This window comes from Photinus pyralis, unplaced genomic scaffold (genome assembly GCF_008802855.1).
Source record: "Photinus pyralis isolate 1611_PpyrPB1 unplaced genomic scaffold, Ppyr1.3 Ppyr1.4_unclustered_Scaffold8227, whole genome shotgun sequence".
NCBI lineage: Eukaryota > Metazoa > Arthropoda > Insecta > Coleoptera > Lampyridae > Photinus > Photinus pyralis.
The window spans coordinates 208196-222626 of record NW_022172337.1 but is presented as its reverse complement, the minus strand read 5'-3'; the positions used below and the strand labels follow the sequence as shown (position 1 = coordinate 222626).

Here is a 14431-nt window from a genome sequence, read left to right as displayed (position 1 = left end):
TTTTGTTTTGACGTGGTGGTGGGGGAGGACGATCTTGAACAACTATTCAATTCGTTTCTTCGCTACAGTCCTTCGTAATTGTCTTGCTGTAGGTGCTAAGTATATGTACTGCAGTTAGCAATTTATACTGCAGAAGAGAAGCACGCGTAAGTCAAGGTTACGTTAACTTATTTTTTTGACCTTGTGTGATCATTTTTAAGTTTCGACGAATTAATTTGAGATGAAGCAATTGATTATTATATTATCCACGTTGTTGCACATACATGCACAACAGGACAAGGTACAAGTTGCCATAGATAAGATCTTTACTACATCTACTGGAAATTACTTTGATCAATATGAAGAAGTAACGTCTCCAAGAAATGACGGTTTTGGGGCCGAGCAAAAATGTGGACAAGGTTCGGATGAAGGGGTTCATCGCTGCGTGCGATACTTCAACTGCGATGGTGAAACGCGGACCATAATCCCAAGTGAAGAGTACGATGGTACAGGATTGATTGATATCAGGTACTAATACTTTATACTATGCTAATAATTCAAGATGTATATTTAACTTAAACAATTATATATGGACAAGGACAAAGTTTTGGGTTCCTACACCAATGCAAGTTAGTCTATGCAGTTTTGACCTGCTTAAATCTTGATAAAATTAATGGGTTCGTACTATTTTATTGCGCCATGTTTTAGTAGTTAGGGCCCCTAATTTTTGTTAAATTTGAACTGTAAATAGAAAAACAAAATTTTCATTATTCTCTTCTGCTTCCTTACAATTCTTAAAATTTAGATAGTGAAATCAAATTTAATGTATAATGTACTTAAACGTACATAATATGCAATTTTAATTGGCCTCTAATGTCTAGAAGCGGTAACTACATTGTTCTCCTGTCAATAGGTGATAGTATGTATAAACTTGATGGATTTGTTGATAACCTTGCCCGTCTCACTTTGGAAAAGCTGCTTAAGTATGCTGAAAAAAATCCGTCTGCGTTTTATAAAATGCTTGGGCATCTACGTACAGGTGCATTATAGCATCTTGTACCTATAAATATTAATAAGGATATGGCAGATAGTAAGTACGTCCAAGTGGCTAGTTTATTAACATGTTTTTTGCTTATACCTATGTAGGTATACCTACAAACTTGAAAGTTGGATGATCTTTTACCAAGAGATTTTTTATTTTGCAAACCATTTGCACAACGCCAACATTTCGTATATAAATGTCACTTGGAAGTTGGAATCATCTTTTTTCTACATGCACCACGTCACAAATCACTCTGAAGCATGAAAAATCTGGGGAAGCCCAAGATTTTATCACACTTCAAGAACAGAGTTACATTAAACATCGTATTTAAATAGGCAGCGTTACCTCCTCAACCTATTTGTATTCATCAACTTACAAAAGTAGGACTTTTTCTTGTGAACGTTCAGCGAATGAAAAAGGCAACGCGAAAAGTTGCTCTTATAAAACATGATATAGCTAGGTACTTTAATGAACATCAAATTGTATCGCGTTTGAATGTGAATCTGAACGCGAGGCAGTTACAAGATGTATTTCGCTAGAAAAAAAACCAATTGCGTCCTAACATGTGCTTAACTTTATATTTTCTATTTATATAACTCATTCAAAACACGTCCGAATAATTATAATTTATTTTTGAGTGTAATATATGTATACCGAAGTACCTAGCCTAGCATAAACAATTTATTTATATTGACTGATGCGATATTATTTTGTGCATATACCGACAATGTGGAATCTCGATACTATTTCGGCCTCAAGGAAGATTGCATCTTTAGTACGTCACACTGCGCCCATCTTAAAGTTGATGCGGGTTCGGAATCACGATCTAAATCTTCGAATTATAAATTCATTTATTTATTTACTTATTTATTATTAATTCATGTTATGATGTTAGGGTGCGAAGCACTTACAAATGTGAAAAAAGGTTTATTAAATGTAAAAGTGTGTATACTATATAACACAACCAAACGCAAAGCCAAACAAACCCTTACACAATAAACAATGCCACTTACTTAAATTGTTAAATTTGCAGGAATTTTTTTTATTTATTTTTTTGTTTGTGTTGTTAGCGTTGGCTATTGTGCCGTTGTGGCCATCCATTTTGGTAAATATGAATTAGGTACATACTATTCCTATATTTCCTTAATGTGTCGACTCTAGCCGATTTTTTTTCTTCTAGTTTGATTTTTTTTGACAATTCAACTCATGCATAAAGCTGGATTCACATGCATACGAAATCCGACGATACTGTAATCCGAAAGGCGTATGATTGGTCAACAATTTCAAATGTGCTTGACAATTGTCACCTTGACATCGGCAAAAGTTACCTACAACTTTTCCAGCGACAAATGCACTAGTGGTTTTTTCACTTATTCATTTTCGAACCAATTATCGCATTATCCTTTCCCATATGACTAGTTTGACGTCTGTCAATAATTGATTAGTTTGGTGAATTTCTTGTTCGTTAAATTGTCCTGCCGAATTACACTCGGGGTTTGTATTTACCTAAACCGAGTAAATTTGTGTTGTTGCGATTCAAACCCGTTTCCTTTTAGCAATTGAACTTGAAAAACTGTCTACCTAGTCAACTAGTTGACAGTTTTTCTCGTCTAATTGCTAAGCAACAGATTTTCATTAACTAAACAACTCAAATTTACTCGGTAAGATACAAACCTCTTGTGCAATTATAAGTGAAAATTCACGTTGTTATATTCACACAATATGCACTTGGATAATGCATTTCGACGTTTTTCTAAAGATATTATTGCATTAATAATAGTTTTAAAAATTTGTTTACCAATTCCGCTTTGCTCATTTACTAGCTTATCTAGAGGTATACCTAAAGCTACTAATTTCAGAAAATAGAATTAAATAATCTTTATACTTTTTCACTGAGGACCCCTTGTACCACAACAGTTCAACGTCAGTTTAGTTGACTTAACAGACCTAATTAAGAAACTCGATTGAATAATTTTTGAATTTTGATTCAAGAATCGACTATCGATGTGAAACCGTCCAAATCCACAGCAAATTCTTCTGCTATGCAGTCAGTGAACGAGCATCATTTACGTTGGGCCTTTTCTTCTTCACCATCGCAATTTACAATTAATATCAGAAACAAATCCTTGTCCTAATTACATTGGTAGAGCCCCAACTTTGTAGGGATTTCTTCTGCCATCCTGTGGGATTTTGAGTGAAGGCGTTGATGGATTTTTACCAATAATAATGGCGGCAAATTTATCATAATTGGAGGGTTTAATGTTTTTTGTGGTACGTGCAAGATAAATCTACCTCTGATTGTAAAGCGATTGTTCCGGATTTGGAATATCCACCAATGAGTGCATACCTATTCTAAATAAAATTCACTCAGAAACAGATCCGGGATTCGCAACAATCCATCTATCCTCTATCAGTTTAAACATCCCAGCGTATATTTTTTTTTCCAAATAAATCCATTATCTTTTAGTTAGTGGTAAATTCACTTCTTGAACGTTGAATGTTTCTCAATCACAATTTAGTGCATCAATAAACTCAGGCAAACTCTATGTGTACATACTTTTTGGAATTCCCTTCGAATACATCCTTTTAGTTTTCCAACATTTTTCAACAATAGCAGGGAAATCTACGATCAGTACAGTTTATTAAAAACACAGATTATACATGTTGGCTCTTGAATAAATCGAAATTTTAGAGGAAGTGAGCGTCAATACTTTGGCCTCAAAAACAATAACTTTAAATATTTTGGAAATGAAAATGGTAAAAATTTAAAGTACCTGTTTAGGAAATTATTTATATTTCTTCAGAAGTTACAATCGTTATTTATACATTTACTATGACCAGAAAACGTTCGATTGCATTCCTGTAATGCCCAAGAAATTAATTTCCATTTTGTGAAAATGTCCGTTGGCTTCTTTTGAACCATACTCTAGGATCGATATTTTGCATCTATCCCAATTGACTACATAGGTTTTGATCAAGAGTAAGGGAATCAAAATCATTATACGTGTACCAGTTTCAATGCTAAAATTAATTGTTCTAGTATCTGATAAAGGAATTTTATTAACTTTTTGGTGACCACAGTCGATCTAGGGCCCGCATTTATGCGTCTGCGATTTTGGTTCAAAATGTCAGGACGCATTGCGCAACACGTGAATTTTATGTAACTCGGTGCGACGCCAGGTAATTTGTGGTTTTTGGTGTTTGCTGTTTGATGTGGCATAAATTTGCTTTAGTCATGCAAACTATTTCAATTATAGTTCTACAACTAACCTTACAGGTGTGTACTTAATCTAGGTTCACTATTCAAGAGGCATTCTCACATTTTTTCAAATCAAACAAACTTAGCAAAATGGTATGGTAACGCTTAACTTTGTTCTAGATTTGGTAACAACAACTGTGATGATTACCTTGATGTATGCTGCCAAATTCCTGCCGACGGTAAAATTCCTCCCGAGGTTACATCTCCTCCTGATGTTACTCCAATGACGCCGACTCTACCTCCGGATCAACCGAGTTTCTGCGGTATTAGAAATCCTAACGGAGTCGGTTTCAAAATCACTGGAAATAGCAACAACGAAGCTGAATATGGCGAGTTCCCGTGGATGTTGGCGATTTTGAACAAGAATCCAGGACCCGACGGGCTTTCATCGATTTGCGGCGCCTCTTTGATCGCACCTAATGTTGTGCTCACTGGAGCGCATTGCGTTCAAAAGTAAGCATAAAAATGTGTCGCATGGTAATATTTGGATTCTTTTTTAGTGTGAGAAGTAGTGACATAAAGGTTCGTGCCGGAGAATGGGACACGCAAACCGAAAGTGAGAGATATGCCTATCAAGAGAGAGAGATTCAGCAAATAGTAATCCACGAGGGTTACAAATCTAACAACTTATTTAATGACGTTGCTTTAATCGTTCTCAACAGACCCTTCGACAAAGCAGCCCACATTGGCACAATTTGTTTGCCACATCAAGGAGTTGTGGTTAATTCTAGGAACTGTTTCGTTAGCGGATGGGGAAAAGATGTATTTGGTAATGCTAAGATTTCGATTTTTTGATATGCCATTGCGGTTTTGTAGGTAAAAAAGGCAGATTTCAAGTAATACTTAAAAAGATTGAACTACCCACTGTGTCGAAAGGTAAATGTGAAGAAAATTTGCGTAAGACCAGGCTTGGTGCTAAGTTTGTACTTCATCAATCATTTATGTGTGCTGGAGGGGAAAGTGGAGTAGATGCGTGCACAGTAAGGATTAAAAAAATATCTAACTAGTTTTTAAATAATTTCATCTGTTTTAGGGTGACGGAGGTGGTCCATTGGTGTGCCCTGACCCTAGTAATCCAAAACGGTATGTACAAGCCGGCATTGTCGCGTGGGGAATTGGATGTGGACAACGAGATGTTCCCGGAGTGTATGTTGATGTCTCGCGATTTAGAGGATGGATTGATGGACATATGACCCGACTTAACTTGGATACTGCCCCTTATAATTTATAATTTTTTTTAACTATTTTTGTATCTCGAAATTTTGCATTAGAAAAAATTGTAATGTAAACCACTTTGATTCATTTCGGAAATTATTATCAATTAATGCTTTAATGATTTCCATAAATCCACTCTTAACCCCATGATAGAACTCCAAAATCATATAAGACAGTGGTATTCGCTAGAAAACATGTGAAATCATATAATTTTTGGAGCCATTTTAAATCTTGTCTTGTTTGGCAAGGTTGACTCTGAAAGAACACTTACGTGCATTTGGAAATACTTAGGTATACGAGTACATCCAAGGTATTTCTACCTAGCTTTATCCTCAGATCCTTGATAGTTTTGTATTGTCGCGTCCGTATGCGCTATAACTCTTTTTAAAAGTGGCCGATTGTGTTGAAATTTGATGTACCGGTACTTTGGGTTCTTGGTACATTAAGAACGGACGCTATTGATTTTCAGAAAGCTGGTTCAACAGGAATAAAAGTTATAGGACTCTATATTGCAGGAAAGCGAATTATAATCGCAATCCTAGATTATTTGCCAACTGCAATATAAAGCCAAAACCGGATTAAACAATCATCCTGGCTTATTTTTTTTGTGCAATTGGCCGTGAGTGAATCGGGAACAGGAAAAACGGCGGGCTCAATATAATAGAAATCAACATATTTCATTCCCTAGAGGTCATGTATCGAGTTCGGACTTTCGCTAGATTATTCCCTATGACTCTTAGGTGTGTAACAATTCAACTCTTCTCTGTGGTATAGGTTGAAAGTTTTAGAGCAAAATGTACCCAAAACTATTTACACATGAATTTGAAGTTGAAGTACAAGCTTTCAAACGCATTATCGTGATACTAAAAAGGTACATCACATGCACATTTGATAACCACGTGTGTGTGATTCAAAGATGTTAAATTATTTTTCTGAGGCGACGCGTATTCTGATCAAAACATGTCAAAATAATATTTACGTTACATCTCAGAAGTGAAACTGGAAACATCTCGGAAACTAGAGCATGATATGATGATTCAATGACTATAGTATGCACTTACAGAAATACGTTGGGCATATAATGTAGATCCTTAATATCCGCCCTCAGAACCCTGAAATTGAAATATTACAGGACACATAACGTAACACATGAAATCTTAGTTACATAGTAATGTGTGTTGCCTATTGACAGGCACTACGTTCGACGGTTTAACCAACAATTCATGTCATTTTATTTTACCAAAAAAACGCGACTTGAATAAACATATAATAAATATATTTAAAAAATATTTATATAAAAAATTATCAAATTCCTCGTGTGAGATCGAAGGGACTTCAGCGCATTTTTGTGTGGCAGATCAGTATTCTATAGCCACTTTTGACTCAACCATCAATAAAAGATCTTGTCGAAGGATACCACGTTCCCTTTGACGGTACCCACTTCCGATGTCCCGTTCACCCGCAATTCGGGTTTGAAGATTTAACTCCACCATCAGTAAGATCGTGTTGGGGGCTACCACATTCCCTTTGACGGTACCCACTGCCGACGTCCCGTTCACCCGCAATTCGCGTTTGAAGATTTTTCTCCACCATCAGTTAGATCTTGTCGGAGGCTACTATACATTTCCTTTTTCGGTGCATACTTATTTTACACCCACATTTTGGTGGATCTCGCTTAAAACCTTCCACAAGATAGTACTTAATTTTTGGGGGGCACTTCTCATTGCTCGAGCTTCTATTGGCGACACGAGAAAGAGAGACAGCCATTCGAGATTTACGAAACGTTAAAACGCGTGACAGAATTCGCAACGGAAGGTAAAAGGTGCCCGAAGTTGACTACCTCTCGAAGACGCGCGCGCGCGCGCCTTGCAAAAGGTCGTTAATTTCGCCCCTAGGCCAAAAAACAAAATTCCGCCACGCAGGAGTTGTGCGCGTTTACATCTTTCCGACGACACCAATTTGAAAAGAATCGGACCAAAACTGTAGTAGAAGATAGGAAAACACTGAAAAACCTTCACGTTAGTATACTACGCTCGAGGACGATGCCCAGATGTCGCCAACCTCACATCAGGTAGCCCTGTCCCCAAGGTTTACAAATTACACGGCCTTGTAGATACACGTACACCCGTTGCGTTTCTACAAGAGTTCTTCTACGCGCCCACATTTGCTGCCAGCCAGCCGACCAGCCAGCCAGCCAAAGTGAGATTAAAAGCTACTTTTTACAAATAAATTTGCAAAAATGCGCTAAAAATTCATTACATCAAAGTATAAGTTAAAATTTAAAAGGTAGAGTTACATTCTTGATGGTCACTATTACCACAATTATTATACTATGCTATTACCATAATATAACACAAATACTATACTATTACTTTATTTCAAGAGATACCCACCCTAAATAATAATTGTTGACACGAGTGTTCCCAAAACACTGTTGAGACGTGGAAATGTTGAAACTAAGCCAAATTTGTTACTTATTTCAGACATTTTATGACGAGAAAGTCATTGGGAAATTCTAGAATTCTTTAATATATTGCGCCCTTTTTTTTACTAGGCGAAACTGTATTATTGAAGATAACCGTAATATCTGCAAAGATGGGAAAAGCGGCTGACTATTCTAGTTCTGTAATTGTAACCAGTTTGCGTTCTATGCAAACCAACATTTTTTTTAGTGATAACGAAATTCTGATTTTTATGCCTTTTATTTTTATTTCTACAGGATGTTACATGTAAGTGTGTAAAAAAATTTGCACTTTTTCCAAATCAACCGAGGGTCCAACGTGTTTCGTCGGAAGCTACTCTCAAAGAAGTGGTGAAATTTACATTTATACTTTAATTGTTTCTCAGCAAAGCAACCATACGAACGATAATACGTATAACGGCGGGTGAGTCATCCAATTTCGCATGTAGTTAATTGAAAATGCCGTAAATAACAAAAAATGTACGATTTAAGTCGATAGTATGATTAAATGATCTTAAAAAATTCGATATGTCGCATTAGTGGGAGCGGCCCGTGAGAACAAACGGCATATTAAAATTGTGCCACTTGGAACACACGTTCCCTAGACCTATTGGAGTGGTTTGAGTCGCAGAGCCGGAAGTTCCGTCCCTTAGGATTGAAAATGGCGCCAATTTTCAAAATTGAGGCGAATTTCAGGAAATATCTGTTTTTAGAGCAATTTTTACGTTTAGGGTGACGTTTACGAGGGTGAAAACGACAAAAACAATATCCGAAACTAATTTCTGTGTGGGAAGCATGATTGTATGATATCTTTAACGTCCGACTGGATTCGAAAGTTTCTTGGAAAGTTTGACCGATTATCGTGGTCGAGGTGGCGTTTTTGAGATTCTTTTGGGTGAAGACGACCAAAAAAGACCCATTAAAGGCCCCATACACGGTATGATCGATCTGTCCGATCCGTCGTTTCAGACCGATCGAAACGACGGATCGATAGTGTATGTGAAGATCGTTAACGATTTACTTCATCGAATGGGATATCGGACATCGCAACAAAAACGCATGCAATCGTGAATATCGTAACGATGATCGACAGTGTATGGCTCATTGCGATCAACGGTTCGACAGGGCACGTATGACTTCTTAAATTATTTAATCACGATGGTTCGGTTGTAAGCGATCGATCGTAACAACCAATCGTTTCGTGTGTGAGTGGGTAAGCTTTGGGCGATCTATTGTCACAATATCGCTTCAGATCGATCGTGACGACGGATCGTTCCGTGTAGACCGGGAGGCAGCGTACATAGTAACTAAACCATAAGCGACAAAAAATTCGACAATACAGGCTGAAAGTATGTTGAAAACTAGTAATAAAATCACTCGTCTGCCAGTCGTAAGTGGCAGCATTAACTTGGGGCGGCGCTGAATAGGTGACTTCTTTAGGTGATCAACTAAATTACCAAACTGTAAGGGTCACGGAAAAGATTTGTATCAAGAAATCCCATTTTTTCCATAGTTTTCAAATATGCTATGGCAGACGATTTCAAGTGCAGCGTTGGTAGCGAAAGACGCCCTCCAATGTAGGGAAAAACACCCCTGAACCTGAACGAAACCATGAGGACCGTATAAAAATTATACATAAAAAATTCCTCTTTTTGTCACTACTTTAAAATATATCCTGGCAGACGATAGTAAGTCTAGCTTTAATAGTAGCAGACGTTTTAGAAGTTAAAAAATTTAGGTATAGTAAATCCCAGCGAGTGCGAGCGTGTGAGAGATAAGCGCGCGAGAGCACAACGAACAGAGATAGCTATAGATTTACGCACCGCTTGGAGTTACCAAACGAATTAGATTAGCGAAAATAATAAATTGTTTATTTCGCGATAAGATTATCGGTATTTCTTGAATTCTTTTCACACTAAGAAACAGAAAACCTGAAGAGAATCTTCAGCTAAACTATCGTCTGACTCCAGTTCCGTTGTCTCTATGCAATATTGATGGATCGATGATTAAAATCGACAGGTTTGTTTTGCTGAAACTTTTTCGGAAGTATGATTTCTTCAAATGCTCCTAGTTCATCGCCAGTTGTAGATGTTGTTTTAATCGATGGATTATTTTTTTTGCATCTTTTAAAAGATCTCCGGTAAACCTTTGAGCGATTTTCTGAACACATCCTCAGCAAGATTTGTGCTGTGTCAGCGAGAGAAGTACATCTTACTTTTGACAGACAGTTACCCCTTCCATGAAGGACGCAGAACATGATCGTTAGGATCAAAATAAGGAAAGATTACAATCCTACTCAATTTCTGTTTCCACTCAGAAGCAGCCTGCAAATTTCATAAAACCACTTCGCAATGATGGCTCAAAGCCTCTCTTATATATACTCAGTGACATGGAAATTGCAACACCAAGAAGGAGTTGGAATTTTTTGACCAAACTTTGCAGAAACGTTTAGCTACTAAAAGGTAACAATTGATTAAAATTTAAAAGAAAAAGGATGAAATATAAACATATTTTTATTAATAATAATAGTAGTCCCTCCCTATTGGTTACGCACTCCCTCACGCTTCGTAGCATCGCATTTTAGCAGACGGCCGATTTCCTCTTGAGGTATTGTGTCCCAAGCAACTGTGAGTAACCTCTATTTCATTGTGTAGAGCTTGCAGTGTCTGCGGAGGATGCGGTAAGTTCATCAGTCTTCTCTTCATAATGTCGCAAACTTGCTCGATAGGCGATATACTGGGAGATCTGGGTGGCTATGGCAAGAAATTGACGTTATCATGTGCAAATAAGTCCATAGAACGTCTTTCAATGTGGGGAGGGGCATTATCCTGCTGGAAAAGTGGGTCTTCCAACTGCTGAAGAGATGGAAGAATATCGGGTTCTATCACGTCATCCACATATCGCTGGGGGGGTCATATTACCTCGAATGAATAACAAACGAGCCCTACTCCCATAAGTTATAGTACTCCATACCATAGTCCCCACAGCTTAGTGCACATGCCTCATGACAGAAAATTCAACATTGCGACGTTCCTCACGTCTTCGGCTGCCCTTCATACGGCCATCATGCATACCCAAACAAAATCCGGATTCATCACTGAACACCACCCAATGCTACTCTAGGTTCCAGTGCAGCCGCAACCTACACCACTCCAAACGCCGCTGGCGATGTTGAGCTGTTAATGGTAACAAAAGATGTGGGCGATAGTCGTAAGCTCTGATTCTGCGGTAAACCGTTCGAAGTGTTACAGGACGACCTTCTTTAGCTAACAATTGATCGGCAATTGACCTGGTACTAGAGAATCGGTTTCTTGTTGCCATAAGTCAAAGATGGCGATCCCGCACTTCAATTGTTCTTTTTCGCCCCCCACCCTTTCCTGCCCCCTCCCTTTCCTCTCTACGACGATCCTGCCCCTCCCCAAATCCATGCCCGATTGCAATGAATCATGGTGGATTGACTTCGGTTAAGGTGACTTGCAATTTTTGTGAACGAAAAACCACCTCCGCCCAAACCAACAATACGACACCTGTCAACTACTCTTAATTCGCGGTAATTTCCACTTTGGCGTATCTAGGCACGATCACAGCCTCAAAAGAAACGATTAAAAGCGAAAACAATAAGAACTGAACAAAATCTCGCAAAACGTACACGATATAAGAATACTAGAAAAAAATGAAAGAACTGTCAAATAAGCCATTACCACTTGATCCATATGAATGAAATTTTAATCAATTGTTACCTTTTAGTAGCTAAACGTTTCTGCAAAGTTTGGTCAAAAAATTCCAACTCCTTCTTGGTGTTGCAATTTCCATGTCACTGAGTATAGATTACTTATACCGTTCATAGGCAAAAAAGACCTGTTGTGCTTTACTTGGAAGGAAAGTTGTGTTTGCCACATATGAAGATAAGATAAGTGCTATAAATTTGTGTCAAGGGAAGATGATGTGGTAAAAACTGAATTGTGCTGCAGTCACTAAGAGGCAGATTCTCGAATAATTTACCATCTTGGTAAACTACCAACAAGTAGCAAAGTCATTATTAGCGCTTCCGATATGGATATTGCTGTTATTGCTTTGGTAAATGTAAAATTGATGCTACCATCAAGGTATAGATGGAAGTAGGTCTCTTTTCCAATAACACGTAGAAATTCATAAATCTTCGAGAGATGTTCGTGAATTTGGGTGTTGATGTGTGTAACGAGCAGGGTAACGCGTTACCGGGTTCCCACGCATTTACCGGATGTATAACTTGTGTATGGTCCTCATGGTTTAGTTCATCGCAATTTGGGCGAATGCCACCGAAAAATGTCTGAGTTTCTACAATCCGTTTGATTGAAGTGGATGGAACTATATGTGAATCAGAAGTTTAGAATCAAATGGTTTGAAAGATCTCAGTAGTCAGTATACTATCGCTATCTCTGTTGGTTATGCTCTCGCGCGCTTATCTCTCACACGCTCGCACTCGCAGGGATTTACTATACCTAAATTTTTTAACTTCTAAGACGTCTGCCACTATTAAAGCTACACTTAATGTCGTCTGGCAGGAGATATTTTAAAGTAGTGACAAAAAGAGGAATTTTTTATGTATGATTTTTATACGGTCCTCATGGTTTAGTTCAGGGGTGTTTTTCCCTACATTGGAGGGCGTCTTTCGCTACCAACGCTGCACTTGAAATCGTCTGCCATAGCTTATTTGAAAACTATGGAAAAAATGAGATTTCTTGATACAAATCTTTTCCGTGACCCTTATAGTTTGGTAATTTAGTTGATCACCTAAAGAAGTCACCTATTCAGCGCCGCCCCAAGTTAATGCTGCCACTTACGACTGGCAGACGAGTGATTTTATTACTAGTTTTCAACGTACTTTCAGCCTGTATTGTCGAATTTTTTGTCGCTTATGGTTTAGTTACTATGTACGCTGCCTCCCGGTCTAGTGTATGGGGCCCATTAAAGACCTTTTTCTACAATCGATATCCAAAGTAGGCATTTGCGCTCCTATTTGACAACGCAAACGTCATATTTTTCGAGGAATGTCAATTTGTCGCTTATAACGCTTGCTCTCCAAATTATAAACTATAAATCAAATATGCATTGCTCAGAGTATCCAAATGACAACGAGTAAATCACATCTTTCATTTGGGCATAAGATTAAAATAATAATCTATATATGAGTGAAAAATTTAAATTTTTGGAAATATGTGAACTGCTCGATTGTAGAAAAAACCTTGTCTGTAATTCGAGCGTAAATTGATTGATTTCAAGAGATTAGCGCGGCAAATGTCTCTTTCAATCGACAATATATCATTTTGCGCTCTTAATACACAAATAGCTATTTTTTATGAATTTTTAAGTGCAGCCGCATTTCCCTAGGACTGTGAGCTCCTTTCATATTTACACATATTTGGTCCAGTTTGGTTCCCAGCCCACTTTGCCTCGTGTCCATCCCCAAGTTGACGGATGTGGAGGGCATTCAGTAGGATAGAAGCAGAGCCCACATAACACATGACCTACTTGATTGGGGACAGGAACTTCAGTAATTTATTTTTGGTACAAAATAAATATTTTCCCACATTAGTAGTGCACTTCTTCTGTGCTTCGGGGTCATAGAGAACGGTAGTAAATTCTTCCAAAGTTTTAATTGTTTTTTTCTGTTATTTCTCTTTGGAATTGGAGAGTTCAAGTAAAGCCGGTGTCACGTCCGGGCGTTTCATCCAAGTCATAAACGCCTTCTTGTCTCCAATAGAATTGAAGCAGGGCGTTGTGGCACAACCTGTGTAACAATGAAAGCCCCGTAGGGCTTGTGAATTTTCTTCTCCAAGTGCTAATACAATCAAATGGGTCGCTATATATCGACGCTTGGCCCCAACACCTGACAGATATCCTTCTTTCAGTCCGAGTTCTTTCAGAAAAAAAAACAAAATATATATGTCCATCAGAACGTCAGTGTCTCAAGACTGGACGAGGATGTTCTGGGTTCCATGCTTCACCATATCTTTCGCATGGAGGATGATTCGCCCGTCCGCCTCTTCTTGCGTAACTTGTATCCCACCAAGGGAAAGCGTTCTCAATCGTAGGAAAATGCAACTGCAAGTCAACTTGTGAGACCATGAGGTGCTCATGCTTACGAAACAGCCTTCCGTGCACCCTACAGAGTTCTAACTGCCAAGAACACTGCAAAAATCGCAGCCGAGTGTACATGCTTATTATAAACATGACTGTCAGCGTTTTATTTGTAATGATTTTAACTAAATATTTTTTATAACTTGACTGCAACAGGAGATCTGAGCGATGATGAGGCATTTCCCTTTGATGACTCATGACTTTTTACTTGTAAATACGTTTCAATAATCAACAATTTTTAGTTAAAAACAGGATTCAATGAATCAGTTTCAGTTTTGCACTTAGTTAACCTCGATCTGTTTATTCAAAATACAAAAAATTTCATAAAAAAGGCCTTTAATGAGTCTTTTTTGGT

The 14431-nt window shown here is 38.0% G+C and overlaps 1 protein-coding gene across 1 annotated transcript; it reads left to right on the top strand.

Annotated features, from left to right (window-relative positions):
• Nucleotides 1-7: 7 nt before the first annotated feature.
• On the top strand, nt 8-5569 carry LOC116182958 (phenoloxidase-activating factor 2-like). Its single transcript, XM_031503532.1, has 6 exons — nt 8-146; nt 201-507; nt 4401-4733; nt 4781-5049; nt 5097-5260; nt 5314-5569. The coding sequence occupies exons 2-6, from the start codon at nt 221-223 to the stop codon at nt 5509-5511; spliced, it is 1251 nt and encodes a 416-aa protein (XP_031359392.1). The 5' UTR covers nt 8-146; nt 201-220; the 3' UTR covers nt 5512-5569.
• Nucleotides 5570-14431: the final 8862 nt, after the last annotated feature.